The sequence below is a fragment of the Nothoprocta perdicaria genome, unplaced genomic scaffold (assembly GCF_003342845.1).
Source record: "Nothoprocta perdicaria isolate Ctin4 unplaced genomic scaffold, notPer1 scaffold_400, whole genome shotgun sequence".
Taxonomy (NCBI): Eukaryota; Metazoa; Chordata; class Aves; order Tinamiformes; family Tinamidae; genus Nothoprocta; species Nothoprocta perdicaria.
This window is the reverse complement of record NW_020455645.1, coordinates 207,243-218,388: the sequence shown is the minus strand read 5'-3', so window position 1 is coordinate 218,388 and position 11,146 is coordinate 207,243. Positions and strand designations below refer to the sequence as shown.

General features: G+C 48.8%; 1 protein-coding gene across 1 annotated transcript in view; it reads left to right on the top strand.

The window, feature by feature from the left end:
* The first annotated feature begins 8,055 nt into the window (after positions 1-8,055).
* DOT1L (DOT1 like histone lysine methyltransferase) overlaps positions 8,056-11,146 on the top strand; it is a 41,055-nt gene continuing 37,964 nt past the window's right edge. The window contains exons 1-2 of the mRNA XM_026045582.1: positions 8,056-8,093; positions 9,751-9,825. Coding sequence (XP_025901367.1) covers positions 9,788-9,825 — 38 coding nt within the window. The 5' untranslated portion in view covers positions 8,056-8,093; positions 9,751-9,787. The remainder of the gene's footprint in view (positions 8,094-9,750; positions 9,826-11,146) is intronic.

Here is an 11,146-nt window from a genome sequence, read left to right as displayed (position 1 = left end):
TGACGGAGGCGGTTGGGCAACGGTGGCGGGGATGACGCAGCCGTGAAAAAGCTTTTGAAATGAAAAGGGCTTGGAAGCTTCAGCAGCCTGACTAGTTCTCATGCCTTCCCTCCRGCTCCTTAGAACTGTTGGGAGTGCCAGGAGTGAGTAGTAGAAAATGGTGAAATAATTGACTCAATCGTTTCCAAAGTGCGCAGGCTTCTGCGCTACCCAGCAAATAAACAGAAGCAAATGACAGAATTGGCACAGACGGGTGRTTTGTCCTTTCCTGCTCCCGCGGGTGCCAAGTGGGGCTGCTCGGCGGCTTGTGGAGGCCGGCGCGCCAGAGCCCGTGACCGTGTGGCTTCCAACCGTGCAGCCCTCGCGGCTGCACTTCGCCCTTTCAACTCCAACTTGTCATGTGTGGCAACCGCCCTGCGTTCAGTTTGCAGACTTTTGCTCAAGGCTCGGACGCAAAACCTGCCGTGTGTAGCAGAAGTGCTGTGAGCCTAACTTTCCTGCCCTACTAGTCCTCTCTGAAAGGTGACAATCGTTCTGCTGTGTCAGGACTCTTATTTTTCAGGTAGCTTGAGAGATGATTGAGAAGCATCTGTTGAAAGACAAAGTAGTTGCTGAAGACACTGTTTTCTTTACAGAGGAAAGATGTGGATTAATGTTGCTGTCCTGATCTGACTTCCCGTCCTGACAATTAGACTTTATTTACCTCTAATTGACCCACCGGTTACAGCTGGATGCAGCATTAGCAGCTTTCAGGGAGCCGAGAGGAACTCGTGCTGCCGCATGCGGCTCYAGCTCTTGTCCTTCCTGGCAGCCCACATATACCTGGAGATGGGTTTCCTTGCAGGTCTCAGCCATGTGAATGAATTGTGTTCCTTCTGGGAATACGGACAAATATCCTACTTCTTGGCATGCAAGATTTGTGGGAAATTTTATCGCCCTTCTCCCCAGACATCCATGTGTCTATTTGTGCTCTTTCTTCTTCCTTTTTTCCCCTTTTCATGCTGCCTTTCGTTTATTTTCTTGTTGCTACCCTTTGMCTGACTGGCTTTTTACTGTACAGACGAAACTAAGGGAGCAGAAGTGGGGTGTGTGTGTTTGTTTTGGTATGGGTTTTCTGTGTCTCCTCCCAATATATTTGTTCTTGACTGTTCGGGTGATAACGATGAAGTATCTCAGGGTATTTGAARTGTTTTTGCGTAGCTTTTGTCCCACCAGAAGGATCCACAGAAGGGAAATGAGGTCACGCTGAGACCCTATGTAATTATTAATTTCTTTGTAATGATCATCAAAGGCAAGACAAAATCAACCCTGAAGAGGAGCAAGAAATAAAACTGGACGTATGATACTTGCAGTACATTATATAGTATCAAGTGGAGTAGGTACTATTTTTAGCGTATAGGAAGAAGGTGAGTGTGTTTTACAACAGGAAATGATGGCCTCACAGATAGGAGCAGCTCTGTGAATAACGAAAGTTTCTGCTCTGCATTTTTTTTTTACTTCATGGATGAATGARAGTTTCCTCAAAATCAACATGCACAAGTATTCTGATGAAAGAAATGTAATGACCAAAGGAAGGTGGCTAAATCGTCTACTGGAAAGAGTTGTTGGTGGTTATTTGTAAAMCTATTATTGCCTGTTGGTATTGGAAGACCTATGGAAGGTTCTGAGCACATTTCTTTGAAAAAACTTAATGGCTTGTTGCACATTTGCTGCTACTGAGAAGGCTTCTGATAAAAATATCAGAAAGTGGTGTGAAGAGGTTGCGTTTTCCCGCGTTTGCTGCTTGCAGGTGACCCCCTTGGTTCACGTACACGTTTGCGGAGCTCTTGGGTGCAAAGAGCCCAGGTGTTCCCAGCGTCGCACCCGGTGACGCGGGTGAGAGGCGTCCCCGCTCTCGCTTGGTGTCTTCAGGGCCTGCTCATTTGAAGGCCTAGGGATTTYGTTCTGTCCTTCTGTAGTTCTTCTCTTCAGTGAAGGCCACCTTGTCGTATTGTAGAGCCTGCACCATCTACAAGTCCTGCAAATGGAAGCTTTTAGAAATGAATAGCACCTGGAAACTCTGCATATGTGCCGCTCCAAATCTGCAGTAGGTTAACACAAGTTGGAGGAAGGAACATAACTCTGGAGGAAGAACATAACTCTTCATACTCTTTTTCACCTTACAGAAACATCTGTTTTTTTTCTAGGAACTCAGTGAGCTTCATGAAGAATACCTGGCTTTCCTGCTAACTTACGGTGTAGTAGCATCTGTATGTGTGGTAACCAGGAACAGCATCCTCGAGCTGTCCAAGACGGACACTTTGTGGGATGGAAGGTGATTGTTCACGTCAGCTTTGTGCTACCAGTGGCCCTCGAGGTGCTTCCATTCGCCTTGGCAGCCTTCCTTGCAGGAGGTGAAGAGCAGCTGTTCAGACACCAAATCCTTCCCGAGAGGGATGCTCGGCTGRGGCAGGAGCGTCTCCGCAGCCTCGGGGAGAGCCAGGGTGCGCCGAGGCGCTGCGGGAGGCTTGGAGTGGGCGCACTAGCCCTTTCCAGCAGCAGCACCTGCCCTCTGTGCTCGTGCTCACCTGAGAAGCGTGCGGGCGCTTGTCCCCAGTGCCACCRTGTCTCCTGCAGGCCTCCCGTTGCCTGCTTGCCTTCAGAATGAGAAACGTTGCCTCTCAAAACCAGTGAGATTCTAGGTGCTGCACAGCTTCTGGCTCCCATCGTTCCGTTTAGTCTTTGAGTGTGTTATGAGCGTTCACATAATGAATGAAATTCAGACGTTTCGCAGATGCTGTAGACGAAGGCAGTGGAGAACCTTATTATAGTGGGAGTTTTGCCACAGAATGCCACCCTTCAGACATATGTGTTTGAGTCTGCTAATCTGTTTCCGCTGTTCTAGACGTAGACAAACATACAAGTTCTTTTGTGAAGAACRGTTTGGCTTTTTCAAAATCTTCTCGAAGAAAATGGGCTTGACTTAGGATTTCTTTTTRTTGCATCCATATTCCTAATGGAATTCTAAAATGAGTGCAATAGCAGATGATATCGAAGCACTTCTGCGACTGGGTTTTCATTCCTACCAGGAATAACTGATGTTAATTGCCTTTGGCTTTACAGAAAGGCTTTACGTTTCTGGCAGTGGAGATGGCAGTGAAGACTGAGCTCTTCTCTGCTCATCCTCGTTYCCCACTCCCTGCTCCATGGGAAGATTATTTCGCTATTAACGTGGCCTGTGGCTACGTGAAGGTTTGAAACCGATGCAAAAACGTCCTGAAAGGACAGCAGCATATACCAGTATAAAGTACCGTTGTATTCATGTGATTATTTCACATACATGTTCTGGTAGAGCAGGCCTGGACTTCTTAAATTTTAGAAGTCATCTCACATAATAGAACTCCTCCTTCCTGGGTCTGGCTGTGCAGACTGAAGCCAGTAAGTGATGTTGGTGTAACTGGCCCGTGTGGATGTTACTTTAGATCCTTCTGCATTTCAGCCCAAACGTGGCTTTGTTTTTCTTTAAAAGCTCTTAAGCGGCTCTAAGGGAGGCCACGGCGCACTCTGCTTTCAGGGTTCTGCAGGAGGGAGCTGCTCTTCCGTCTTTTTGATCTCCGCTGACCATCTTGTCTCCAGCTGCGACATCYGCTCCTTTGGATTTCCTTTGGATTTCCAGCCCCTGCTTGTGACRGGCCTCTCTGGGCAACCCCTGTTTAAATCCAGAGGGGAATGAGACCCACCTCTTCCAGCTTTGCAAGTTAGATAAGATCAGAGTCATTTGCAGCTCAGAATTCCTCAATTGAGGCTGCCAGCGGGGGCAGCTCAGCCCTCTGCTCACAGGAAGAAGAAGAAGAAGAAGAAGAAAAAACCCCTATTTTTTTCCCTCAGAGGAGGGATCTCAAAGCCTGGTGCAAGATGTTTCAACATCTACTGACAGAAAGCACGTGTATCTCTATTTCTCCAGACCAAATGGAGATTCTGGAAGGTTGCTCTCCTCTTAACTGTGCAAGGTTTTCTGACCTGCCATTTCCTCTTGTTTTCCGGGGAATTTTTGCTACTGCACTGCAGCGACTGAGAAGCCTGGATATTGCAGCCCCGGCCTACTGCTCGTTTAGCAGTGGTTTCTATTTTCTTTTATTAGGAAGCTGCTGTTTCGTAGGACAAGTGCTGTATATAGACAACTGAGGTGTGTCCGGAACAATTTAGATGGTGTCGAGCGTGATCAGGGCCCCATTAATTTTCTTACGTAGGCGTTACAGTAATAGCTGGGATTGCTACTCAGAATCTCTCCGCTCTGGTTGTACTGTTGAGCGTTTCTCTTTTAGCATGCATTAACAAAAGGAAGATGTGATTGTAGAAAATAATAATGGCTGCATGAAAATACCTAGTTGGGAAGCATTTGTGGACACTATTTTCTTTTGCCTTTAGGGCAGGGCTTCTCGCAGAGCTGTCCGGTGCAAACCAGCCTCCTGTTCCAACAGCGCTGGCTTTGCCTTGAGGCTTTCAGAAACACTTATACACCCTCATTTCCCYGGGCTGAGAGAGCAGGAAAAAGCCCTGGCTTTCAGTGAAAGAAGGGTGGATCTTGCTGGAAGTTGAAGGCAAAGACTGAAGATGGAGATGAAGGGAAAGACTGAACATATAAAAAAGGCCATTTCCATGGCCTAACATACGGACGGAGAAGTCGAGTCTTCAGCATCAGGCGTGTGAAGCTGCTCGGCAGTCCTGGCAGTGACTTTCCTTCCTTGTTTTCCAAGGAAATTAGTGACTTTTTCAAAAGCCTCTGCTTTCTTTCCATGATTTTTTCCAATGAAACAACTTGGCGAAAGCTACTGAATCTTCTCTGGGAGCTCCGGTTTCAATTTCAGATTGAACATTTAGGTTGAAAATACGAAAYCTTTTATTAGAGATTTCAGCTGGAGAGAATCGACTGTAATAACTAGCTTTTAATACGTGTGTTTAAGTTTAAGAAAGAACTTGTTATGAATAGCTTTAGGCGCTCTCAGTAATTACACGCTGCAACTTTTTATTTTCAGTGCTGAGTGCTTAGACCACATGAAAGCGCCGGGCTCCTGCTTGGCGCAGCAGCTTCCAGCACGCGGCGCGGGAGGCTCCGAGGTCCCGGAGTGGCGCGCGAGCCCGGCCGGGACGGCCTGCACGCGGAGGGTCCCTGACCCGCGCGCAGGGGCCGGCAGGCAGAGGCGGGATGGATGGAGTCCCGTGGAGCCCTGTGGAGCATCCCGTGAGCGCGTGCAGCGCGGCCGGGTTCTGGCACCTCCGCACAATGTGGTTTGTGTCTGCTTGCGAGAGGCTCTTCATGGGCGGGCGACGCGGGCACGGTGCAAAGCGGCGCCGTCGCTGGTGCCGTCCCGCTCTTGGCGCAGGTCGCCAGCCGCGAAGGCCCCGCGGGCCGCGTCTCAACGCGGGCAGTGTCTCAACGCGGGCAGCCTAAGGCCCCTTGGCCGTGCGGGCAGCGGGCGGCTTTGCGCGGGCGCCGCAGAGCTGGGGCTGCCCGAGCGCACGGCGCGTGCGCCGAGCCCCCCAGACCGCTCCGCTCCCCACGCTCGGCGGCTGCAGGGCCAGCGGCTCTGGCCCCAAGCAGAGCGTGTGCCCGAGCCCACCCCGCTTGTGCCGAGGTTTCTATCCCACTTGCTCGGGAATCTCCATYGGTGCCGCCAGGGATTGCACCAGCACCGCGGCGCTGACCGGTGCTGCTGCCTGCCTGCTCCTACTGACTCCCACGGTTGTMATGCTGCAAAGGAATAAAAGGGATGGCTAGAAAATGGGAAGTGATCTGTATCTTCATCTGGATTCTCCCCCATTTCTGCGCCATGTTCCCTGTGGAGAAGTGTTGGGAGATCTCCTCCAACTTCTTTTTGGAAGAGTAGCTTGAGATCTTGAAGCTGGTCTACGCCGAGTACAAAAAGAGTAGAGTTAAATAGGTAAATCTCTCAACATGAGAAGTTTTAAAGTTTTATCGAGATAAATGGGGAGCTTTTTTTAATGTTGTTGATCCAGATAATGACGCAGAATAAACTCTGAAAGCCTCTTCGGGCTGCTCTCTTTGCATGAGGCACGAGGTTACAGTAGTAAAACCAGTTGTTTAAATTGGAAGATCTGTAGAGGTAGGCATGCGTGTGTGTGTGTGTRTATATATATATATTTCCAGATGAAGGAATCTGTTGAATAAGCAACTGAACATTTACAGGGCGTTTTCATGAAGACTTTAGGGCAGGGTTTCTTWAACGCATGCTCTTTTGCACTGAAATTGTGCAAAAAGTCAGGGAAGAATGTGAGCTTTTCAGAGAAAAAGCTTATGCCAACATAAACACCAATGCCCTTTTGCAGTATAACGTGCTTTGGTTGATAAAAACGTATTCTTGGTATGCAGGAACACAGTTTACAGGAATAGCCAGATCAGCCGGAGGGATTATGTTGTGATAAGTGTGCATGGAGTGAAAGGTGAGAACTTAAAGGGACCCTTTATGGACGAGCCGAGTTCTGTGCGTGTGTTTTCTAATACCTTGCAGATGAGAAATCAAAGGCCTGCTCCTACAAATACATACGATGTGTGGGTGTTTTCTATATGTGTGTGTCCTGAGGTARGTGCAGATTTTAGTTCAGCTGCTTGCCTGTGTTTTAGGCCAAGACCTTCCCTTTGTGGCCTGGTCCGTTTGCTGGTGCTACTGGGTGCCCGTCTGAGGCTGCGGTGCCGGGGGCAGAGCCAGCAAAACCCCGCGGTTGTTTCGGGTGGCGCTTTGTCCCCAGGCGCTCCTGTAGCGCTGAGTTTCCTTATGAACCACCCCCGAGGTGACACTCTGACTGCTCTGTCTTAAAGCACAATGTCCTCRCTCCTTCTTTTGGCGTCTTCTCCTTTTGGATGATGTGGAAGAAGACCAAAGCATTCCAGCTGCAATATAAACTTAAAAGCTTCTCCTAGTAGCACAGGAAGGGCGACTTTGTACACTCACTGCGACGGACCAAGAGACACTTGTCCCTGCTTCCCTCCCACTCATTCAAGTCGTTCTGTTTTCCAGCGGGCCCCAGAGGCCTGTTACGTTGTGGGCAGCTTCTTCCTTGACATGAGAACTTCTTCTCATGACCTGGAGTAGATGGAGCCGCCACACAAGGGCAAAATCTGCCTCCTCCTGCAGACTTGAAAACTGTGACACTGTCAGGAAAACCCTTATGTTTAATTTCTAGCAAGATCTTCAGGAATTTGCAGAAATTGGAATAAACCCCAGCCACTTCTGCGTCTGCCCATGAGAGCTGCTCTTCCTTTCCTTTCCCTTCTTTGCTACCAGCCCTTTGCTTCTTGCTGCCCATCCCTACCCTTTGCTGGAGAATCTCCCACAGGTAATGCTGTAGAAGTTACATTACTGCAGCAGGAAAAAGAAAGGAAAATTCTTTGCATGTGCCAGAGATGACATTTACCTCCCAGCTCTGGAGGGATCTTAGATATCGGAGCYGAACCTCTTTTAAGAAACAAATATCTAAATATCATCTAAATGCTATGCAGGTGATCTCTGGTAACTAAGACCTAACAATATGGACACAGGAATATGTATAGGAATGCCCCTAACATTCCTAAAATAGATTTATGTATATTTATGAAACCTACAGTGGCTGTATTGATTGGAGCCTGTTTGTCCCAACTTCTGAAACTCGCTCTGCTTCTGTTCTTCCTCACAGCTCTCCAAATTCATGTCAAGAAACCGCTGGGCCACACCTAGCATATATGTACAGTGCATGGCTTTGAGGTGTATTTGAGTGTGGGTGTGTGTGGTTTTTTTTGTTTTAATTGATGAAAAGCTCTGCATTTTCAGGTAGAAACYATCGGGTTTCTTTATACTGGCATCTCCTGGCATCATTGTGCTAGTCCCCATGAACTTAAAAACCCCACAGTCCCTCCGTGACCGGCCGGAGTGGCTCCATGGCCTGGRGGCATTCCAGGCTCCTTCCCCTCCTGCTTGTTCCCTGTGTACTTGGTTGTCCTTCCTGTAGTCTGTAGGTGATGGGSATGGTATTGTTCAGCTGTCGCTCTGAAACATCTGTTTTCTTTAATTTCAGGACAAACACCATGATGCTGCTCACGAAATTATTGAGACAATTCGGTAAGTGTTCCGTGCAGACATGCCCAAAATTTCCCATGTGTCACTTTAACTCAGTAAATGGGTGTCTTGAGCCATAGTCCAAAGGAGGACGTAAATGTAAMGGAGAAATCATAACTTAGCAGCTGTAAAGTGAATTTTCGAAGCTGAATTGATGTCATTGCACTACAAGTCTGTAATTTGCCCAGAGGGAACGTGGGCAGCGTCTGCCCTGGGCTGGGGTGCGACCGGCGGTGGCCAGCCTGGGAAACCCTGCTGAGGCTGCCTTGCTGCCCGCAGCCACGGGCCKGCTTGGTCATTAGAGCCGATGGTATCACTTACATGCATGAAATCGTGGTATTTGGCCACGGTCTGCAAAACAGACAGGTTTCTCCTGTTGGCTGGAGAGAACGTGTAATGCCAGGGGCTGCAGCTGAGACTTGTCACTTAAAGCAGTCGTCTTCTCTGACTACGAACCCTTGGCGTGAGAGGCGCTGGTGCTGCTGCTGCCCCTTTGCTCRGGCTCATTTTCACAGAATTGGAGTGGCTGAGGTTGGAAGAGACGCTGGGGAACATCTAGTCCAACTGCTGCTCCAGCAGGGACACCCAGAGCAYGGAGCACAGGGCGGCATCCAGGTGGGTTTGGAAGACCTCCAGAGAAGGAGCCTCCCCAGCCTCCCTGGGCAGCCTGTGCCAGGGCTCAGGCACCCTCCCAGTAAAGAAGTTCTTCCTCACGTGGAGATGGARCTGCCTGAGTTCCAACTTACACCCATTTCCCCTTGTCCTGTCACTGGCCGCCACTGAGAAGAGCTTGGCCCCCTCCTCCCTACATTCCCCATTCATGTCCTTAAACATTTTGGTCAGGTCCCCTCTCAACCCTCTCTTCTCCAGGCTGAACAGACCCCGCTCGCTCAGTCTTTCCTCATGAGGAGGATGCTGCAGCCCCTTCATCATCTTTGTCTCGATAATGTTCTGTGCCTTGGTGCTCGGGGTATCGCCCGTCACGGTCATTTTTCTGAAAAGACCCTCTATGAGGAGACTTAAGCGCAGTGCTGAAACCAGAGTCCTCTGTGCTAGTGCTTTCCCAAAAGCGAGTGCTTTTGGGGTAAGCAGAAATAGGCCACTCTTCAAGCGTGTGGGGAAGAGCTGCTGCCTCCTGCTTCCCCGGTTTAAAAGAGCTGCGGAGATTGAAGTAGTGCCAGTTTTAGGGAAATGGCAGATATGAGAAGAGAGGCAGTCTTAGATTTAAAAGTTCTGTGTTTTTTTTTCTCTTGCTTATATCTTTAATCATTAGAGTTTTGTTWAAAAAATTGTCAAAATGTTGCACTCTGTGTTAGTTTTTTTTGCTAGGTTTGTATCACACTGGGTATTTTTTGGTGCTTTGAGTGTTTTTGCCTCTTCCTTTTGAAGCTGTACCGTTTCAGGAGTTCTGCCCCACTCTGTACCAGGGTCTGTGGGCATCTTGCTGCTTGTTAACAGAAAGCCGTGCGACCTGGTGCGGCTTTCCAGCGATTTCCAGCGATTTTGTGATTCCTGCCTTACTGCCAGCGTCACGGGGAGCTGTCCTGTCTGCTGCCGTGTTTTGTCTCTGTATAGCAATGGCCCTGGAGGGCTGAGACAGGCTGCCTTAARAGACCACATCAGAGAAGAGGTTTTTATGCTGTTTCTTCTCTCCTTTCAGGTGGGTCTGTGAAGAAATCCCAGATCTCAAGCTTGCTATGGAAAACTATGTTTTAATTGACTATGATACAAAAAGGTGAGAGGTTTTTTATTTTTTCCTTTCTCTGACGGAAGGGCAGACCAGAATACTGTGTAATGAATTGGATTGTAACTGGTTATTYTCAGTCGCTATAAACTGGAGTTTTTCTTTTAGAACTGGCTCCAGATCCTGCAAAGTTATTTTGGTAGGGAATGTGTAATAGAAATATTGGCAAAGGCTGTCAGATTAAGGACATAATTGGAAACTCCGCACGGCAGAGAGTTGAGCTCTGCACGTTGGAATTACTCACTCCAAAACAATGATTGGTATCTGTGCTCTTGGACTGTGTCCAGAGTTGGAATCTGAATGGCACTGAGGCTTCTACTTTTGTAGTAGCTCCAAATTCCCGTTTGGAGAACGTGGTGCCGGAGCYGCCTGTCGGCACCATGTCCTCCTCGCCCTGCGGCTCCTCCGATGAGAGCTCGCTGCAAGGGAGCTGCTCTTTGGGGGATCAATTAAAAGGTGTTTACGCCTCTCTGGGCCGCTAGAAGTAGGTTTACGATGCCTTTGGCTGCATGTGAATGTCTAATAGCTAAAGATGAACGTATAGGATGTGGCATCCACCTGGAGGCTGCGAGAGGCAGGTTCTGCCCCTGTGATATGGAGAAGTTGSATGGTCTGAGGATGGACTTGGCTGTACAGAGCCTGGCAAAAGAGATGAGTCTCGAGCTGTGATTTACAACAACCTGATCTACAACACTGCTGGTGTGGGCAAGACCCAAAGTGTTCACGTCTGCAGCAGGACTAACTTTCACAGCAGGGTTTACAGGTGAAACTGCACCCGTTTCTAACACATCATTGGCCACTGTCCTTAGCGCCGAAGGCTTGAAAAGGGGCAGCAAAGCTCTTAGGCAAAGGAGCCCTGTCCGGTGTCAGGGCAGTGTGGGGTTCACAAGCAACTGAAGCGCTGCTGCCTTCCCCTGGCCTCCGTCTCCTCCCTGTCCCTTGTTTGGGGACGGCCGCAATGTCATTACCTTGCCTGTCTAACTCCTTACCTCGGTGCTTTTGCTGCTGATGGTGTCTGATGTTCTTGCAAGATCTCGTCCTCCCCAGCCTGAGTTGAAGAGTTTTTACATCCCCTCAGCTTCTCTCACTATGTGACTGACCCAACAGACTGTAAACCCAAGCAGCCCTCGAGGCAATCGCTGTGATTCTCTGTTGGGTTGTATTTTATAGGTTATGTGCTGGGACCATCTACCTCTATTAAATTCCTCTGCATCTGAGGATCTGGAAAGGAGATAATGCACCAGAAGAACATGAAACGTCCTCAAAATCCAAATTTATCTTAAGTTCAGTCCTTTAAAGAAACCTAAAGTTC